This window comes from Otolemur garnettii, unplaced genomic scaffold (assembly GCF_000181295.1).
Source record: "Otolemur garnettii isolate 467f Iridium unplaced genomic scaffold, OtoGar3 scaffold00025, whole genome shotgun sequence".
NCBI lineage: Eukaryota > Metazoa > Chordata > Mammalia > Primates > Galagidae > Otolemur > Otolemur garnettii.
In genome coordinates, this window is record NW_003852420.1 from 18,361,959 (window position 1) to 18,368,204 (window position 6,246).

The following is a 6,246-nucleotide window of genomic DNA, read 5'->3' on the forward strand; positions in this document are numbered from 1 at the left end:
AAAAAAAAAAAAAAAAAAGCCTAAAGAACGAAAGAGCAAATAAAATAATAAGCAGAAGCCACCCTGCCGGAATTATCTTAAATTTCCCAGCAATCCTATTGGATAGATGTGACTGTTATTCTTACTTTACAAATGAGGAAACTGAGGCTTGCAGAGGGTAATTTACCTAAGCTCACACAGCTACTAACTGGTAGAGATGTGCCAATCACCAATATGAGTGTTTTGCAAACACGGTTTTAATCATCTTCATAATTCTAAAAGATGGGAGAAACCGAGGCAAGAGCTGGAATTGACAACCAGGTGCCTGTGTGACAGCAAAGCACTGTGCCTGGACCTTGGGGTTAGGCTGCCTGGGTTCAAATGCTGGGTCCACTCCTTATTTGCTATGTAACCTTGGACGAGTGACTTCATCTCTCCTTGCCTTGGGTTTCACTCCTGAAGGGGAGTAAGAATGCTGACTACACAGGATGGTAAGAGTTAATGCAATGAGGCACCTGGTGCTCCAGACACAGTGAGCAGTCAGCAGGCAGTTGTTCTACTGTCCTTAGAAAGCATTCCTGACCACTGATATCCACACCAGAGGAGGAAATGGCCCCAACTCCGCTGCTTGGGCACTGGGCTTTACAATTCACAATCACACTTCTTCCCATCTCTCCCAGGGGGCCTTGAAGGGTGGGGATGGGGAGGCAGGAGTTGTCCAGGCTGGGGCACAGGGCCAGGCGATGGCAGGCACGAACGTCCCACCTACCACAGGGAAGAACCCCACGGATGAATACTTGGAAGGCATGATGAGTGAGGCCCCAGGGCCCATCAACTTCACCATGTTCCTTACCATGTTTGGGGAGAAGCTGAATGGCACAGACCCCGAGGACGTCATCCGCAACGCCTTTGCCTGCTTTGACGAGGAGGCCTCAGGTCAGTGGCACATCCTTGCATGTGAGGAGGGATCGGCCAGAAGCTGGTGGTGGTGGAACCCAACCTGCCCTAGGCCTTCAGGGCCCCTACCCCAAAGGCCAGAACAGACGTCACCATCCCATTTCTGCCGCCAGAAGCCTGCTTGTCTCTCCCCAAAATGCTAGGCCAGAAGAGCCATACCCATCAAGGCACCTGACTCCTTGATCTCATCTATTGGTCTAATACATACTCTGCTTCTGCATTAGATCTTTCCAGAAAGCACACCATTCCATGTCTTTCTTGACAATAAGGTAGTGAAACTAGCCCCTATCTTCAGATCTTCCAAAGGACTTTCTCTCCCACAGCTGACTTTTCCACTCAGCACCTGCCACATCAGGGTGAGGATGGCAGCAGTAACACTACCGTAGCTCACGGGCCTAAGCACATTCACAGCATGTTCCTGACTACCTTCACAATCCCCCAGCAGGCCGGCATATTTTAATCCCCATTTTCCAGATCAAACAGGCAGAGAGAGGTTCAGAACCTTGCTCAGAAGCACAAGGCCAGGGAGGATGGGAAGCAGCTTCAGCCCAGATGGTGAACTTCAGAGCTCCTGCCCTTTGGGCAGATGTACCCAGCACCCCCACACACACTCATAGCCCCACGCTGCCCACAGAAGCTCCTCATAGACAGTCCCACTGCAGAACTCACCCCTCTGGGACGCTGGCAAGCCCTCCTGCCATGTCCTCACGCCTTCAAACTGACTGCAGACTAGAGTTATGCTTCTCTGGCCCTTCCAGGTCTGCAAGAGCTAGAGGGGGGCTGAGGGCAGGGGGTGCTGCATGCATTCAGCCCAAGTTCCTGCTGTCATGAGCCTGGCCCTACCCCCAGGTTTTATCCACGAGGACCATCTACGGGAGCTGCTCACCACCATGGGTGACCGCTTCACAGATGAGGAAGTGGACGAGATGTACCGTGAGGCACCCATTGATAAGAAAGGCAACTTCAACTACGTGGAGTTCACCCGCATCCTCAAACATGGCGCCAAGGACAAAGACGACTAGGCACCCCAGGCCTCCCAACACCCAGGCCCCCATCCCAGTCACCCCCTCTCCCCCACACGTCTGTACCAGCTCCATGCCCACGACCCTACAAGACCCTTCAAGGAGTTAGGGTCCCAGCTCCCAGTGGAGGCAACAGAGCAAGAGAAGTGCAGTGCCGGCCCAGGGCTGGTGTTCCCACCATGACCCCAGAGACCTGAGAGGGAGTCTTTGACCCCCTCCAAGGAGATACCATCTTCTGGGGAGATGGGCCAGAAGCACCAAGAAAAGGCTCCTCAACAGAGTGCAGGCCTCAGTGTAGCCTGCCCATTCCTAGGCTGCCACCCAGCAGGAAGGGGCCCTGTGTGCCCCCCAAGAGGAAGAGGCTCTGTGTCCTTGTATTGGACACCATTTTGTGTGCACCTACACACAAACATAAGCTCACCAAAGTCCCCCCTCAGAGGACAGGACACCAGACCCCTCCCCTGCACCATGTCCAGCCACCAGAGCATGCCCACTCACCACGGGACTGTGTTCCAGACGACGCATGTAAAGTGGATGTTTATCCCAGGGGAGGCAGAATCTCTAATAGAAAGCTGAGCACTGCTCTGGGTCTGTGTGTCTGTGATTGGGGTGAAATAAGAGGACCTCTAAACCTAAAACACTCTCCTACCCTCCTTTCTACCTCCAGTGGTTGCCCTGATTTTCCCCTCCCTGGCCAGAAGGAGGACTAGGGGCCGACAGTCATAGGGACTCTGGGCTTCCATGCCTAGTTGAGACTACAGTGGTAGAGGGACATGGCCCAGCTGGCCTTGGGACTCAAAGAAGGGAAAAGGCAGAGTGGGAAAAACCCACAGGAACCTCCACAGGCACAAAACAGGCCTGGGACACCTGCTACCTTTGAATGTTGGGGATACTGACAACAGTGCCCAGGGCATCAAAGGGTAAAAATATTAGCAGAATGACTGAACAGAAAGCCAAGAAGGGCAGCAACTTCCTGACATTGCCCAGCGGGTCTGGACCCTCCATGGGTCCAGGCTAGAGCTGCACGCATCCCACATGACTCCAGCAAAGGTCAGCAAGTGATTGCTAGACCCAGCTTGGTCCTGTTGCCTTCTCTAGAGATCACCCAGAGCCAGGCCCCCAAAGCACACAGCAGAGGTCTGAGATCAGAGCCAAGGGATGTTGAACACCAAGAGGGCCCTGTACCTGCACAGGAGGCCTAGAGCTCCCACAGGCCTCTGCCCCACTCTGGCACTGGGCCCTGGTCAGAGCCCAGATGAAATTCCTTATCTTGGCTCCAAATTGAGCCCAACAAGTTCCATATCAGGCCCCAATACATCCCAGATCCAAGCCCAATCATACCCTCACTCCTGGCCCTAGACTGTGGGCCCCTAGCTACACACAGGGCCCTGAGCCACCATTACTTAGTCTGGTCAGCCACTCACTACTGCCAGTCCCTAAAGAAGGTCGAAGGGTGGTTCTGAGTATCCTCCAAGAGCTTTAGTCACACATGCCCAACACCAGAGTCATAGGGGCCTCTCAGCAGAGCCGCTGTGACACCAAAGTCCTTTCTATGTTTTTAATTTTTTTTTTTTTCTTTTTAAGACAGAGTCTCTCTCTCTTGCCCTGGGTTGAGTGCTCTGGCATCATAGCTCATAGCAACCTCAAACTCTTGTGATCCTCTTGCTTTAACCTCCCCAGTAGCTGGGACTACAGGCATGTGCCACCATACCCAGCTAGTTTTTCTATTTTCAGTCAAGATGGAGTCTTGCTCTTGCTCAGGCAATATACCTCCTCAACCCTCCCAGCATGCTAGGATTACAGGCATGAGCCACCATGCCTGGCCAAAGGCCTTTCTAGAAAGAAGGCAGGGACATTTCATTTCATCAGCATCCTAAGCCCCAGTTTCCACGCTATCACAGCCAACCACTCTCCCCTCAGAGATATGAAAATGCTCATATCTGGCTGGGGAGAGGACAGACTCAGTCCAACCTCACTGGTTTCAGAAATAGCCTGGGAGCTCATGGGACTACCTTTCAAGGGAAAAGGAAATGCTGTGGATAGGGTAGGACAGGATAAGCAGGAATTTGCAGGAGCAGAGGGAGGAGGAAAAGAAGGGTGCTTAAGGTGTAGAAGTAGCCGGAGCCAAGGTCTGGGGACCAGGAATGCACAGGGCATGCCCAGGAACTGGGGAAGAAAGCAGTTTATCACGTCAGGAACTGCTCTATAGAGATCTTAGCACCTGGCTTGGCACCTGTAGCACAGTGATTACAGCACCAGCCACATTCAGCCAGACTGGCAGGTTCAAACCCAGCCCAGGCCAGCTAAACAACAACAACAACAAAAAAATAGCCAGGCATTGTGGTGGACACCTGTAGTCCCAACTACTTTGGAAGCTGAGGCAAGAGAATCACTTAAGCCCAAGAGTTTGAGGCCACAGCACTCTACTGAGGGCAATATAGTGAGACTCTGTCTCCAAAAAAAAAAAAAAAAGAAAAGAAAATGACAGAAGTCCTGTCTTCTTTGGGAACAGTCAAGCAAAACAATTAAAAAAAAAAAAAAAGATCTTAGCAGCTTTGCAGAAAAAAGAGAAAAAGAAGACACTAATGTGTTTTATTTATCTCAGGCAACATTTAGATGTAACACTGAAGTATTCCCAAGAAGTTTCCAAGTTTGGCACAAAACCCAGAAGCCACAAACAAAAAGACTGATTTAAACACATGAAGACTAAATATTTTCTGTAGGACTAAAGAAATTATAAACAAAGTCAAAAGCCAAATGCAGACTAAAAGAAAATATTTGCAAAATATTTAACAAAACTGGGTGCAGTGGCTCACAGCTGTAAATCTTAGCACTTTGGGATGCCAAGGCAGGAAGATGGCTTGAGGTCAGAAGTTCGAGACCAGCTTGAGCAAGAGCAAGACTCCTTAACTAGAAACACGAGCTGGGTGTGGTGAGGTACACCTATAGTCCCAGCTACTCCAAAGAATGGCTTGAGCCCAGGAGTTCAAGGCTATAGTGAGCTATGATCATACCACTGTACTCTAGCCTGGGTAACAAAGACCCTGTCTCAGAAAAAAATAAGAGTTAATGATACTTATCTGTAAAAGATTTCAACAATTCGATAAGATAAAGACAACTCAGTAGAAAAAAAAATAGACAAACAATATGAAAGAGAATTTCAGAAGAAATACAAACACTTGGGGTGGCGCCTGTGGCTTAAAGGAGTAGGGTGCTGGCCCGAAGGTGGTGGGTTCAAACCCAGCCCCAGCCAAAAACTGCAAAAAAAAAAAAAAGAGAAAGAAAGAAATACAAACACTTCAACATATTTTCAGGAGGCTGAGGCAGGAAGATAGGCCTAGAGTTTGAGACCAGCCTGGACAACAAGATTCTCTCTCTCCTTCCTAGACTGTGTCACCCAGGCTAGAGTGCAGTAGTACAAGCACAACTCACTGTGGCCTCAAAGTCCTGGGCTCAAGTTATCTTCCCACCTCTGCCCCCTGACTATACGTACAGGGCACCACAAATGGCTAATGTTTTTTTCTTTTTTGGTAGAGACAGGGCCACACATACATACAAAAGCATATTTTATTTTTTTTTTTTTTTTTTTTTTTTTTTTTTGAGATGGAGCCTCAAGCTATCCCCCTGGGTAGAGTGCCATGGCATCACGCTCACAGCAACCTCCAACTCCTGGGCTCAAGTGAGTTTCCTGCCTCAGCCTCGCAAGTAGCTGGGACTACAGGTGCCCGCCACAACGCCTGGCCATTTTTCGGTCGCAGCCATCGTTGTTTGGCGGGCCCGGGCTGGGGATTCGAACCCACCACCTTAGGTGTATGTGGCTGGCGCCTTAGCCGCTTGAGCCACAGGCACCGAGCCAGCATATTTTAAATGTTCAGCTTTTTTCAGTGCTAGATATCATTGTAAAATTTTCTATTTTTTTCCTAGTTTTTTAATTTTCTTTTTCTTTTTTTTTTTTTTTTTTGAGACAGAGTCTCAAGCTGTTGCTCTGGGTAGAGTGCCATGGCGTCACAGCTTACAGCAACCTCCAACTCTTGGGCTTAAGCCATTCTCTTGTCTCAGCCTCCCAAGTAGCTGGGACTACAGGCGCCTGCCACAGCACTTGGCTATTTTTTTGTTGCAGTGGTCGTTGTTTAGCTGGCTGGAGCTGGGTTCAAACTCGCCAGCCTCGGTGTATGTGGCTGGTGCTCTACCTACTAAGCTATGAGCGCTGCCCATTTTAATTTTATTTTGAGACAGGGTTGCACTCCATCTCCTGTGCTGGAGTGCAGTGTCCTGATCATAGCTCACT

General features: G+C 49.8%; 1 protein-coding gene across 1 annotated transcript in view; it reads left to right on the forward strand.

Moving 5' to 3' along the window:
• Positions 1 to 2,540, forward strand: part of MYL9 (myosin light chain 9) — an 8,791-nt gene extending 6,251 nt beyond the window's left edge. Inside the window, exons 3-4 of the mRNA XM_003788141.3 lie at positions 754 to 915; positions 1,786 to 2,540. Coding sequence (XP_003788189.1) covers positions 754 to 915; positions 1,786 to 1,958 — 335 coding nt within the window. The 3' untranslated portion in view covers positions 1,959 to 2,540. The remainder of the gene's footprint in view (positions 1 to 753; positions 916 to 1,785) is intronic.
• Positions 2,541 to 6,246: the final 3,706 nt, after the last annotated feature.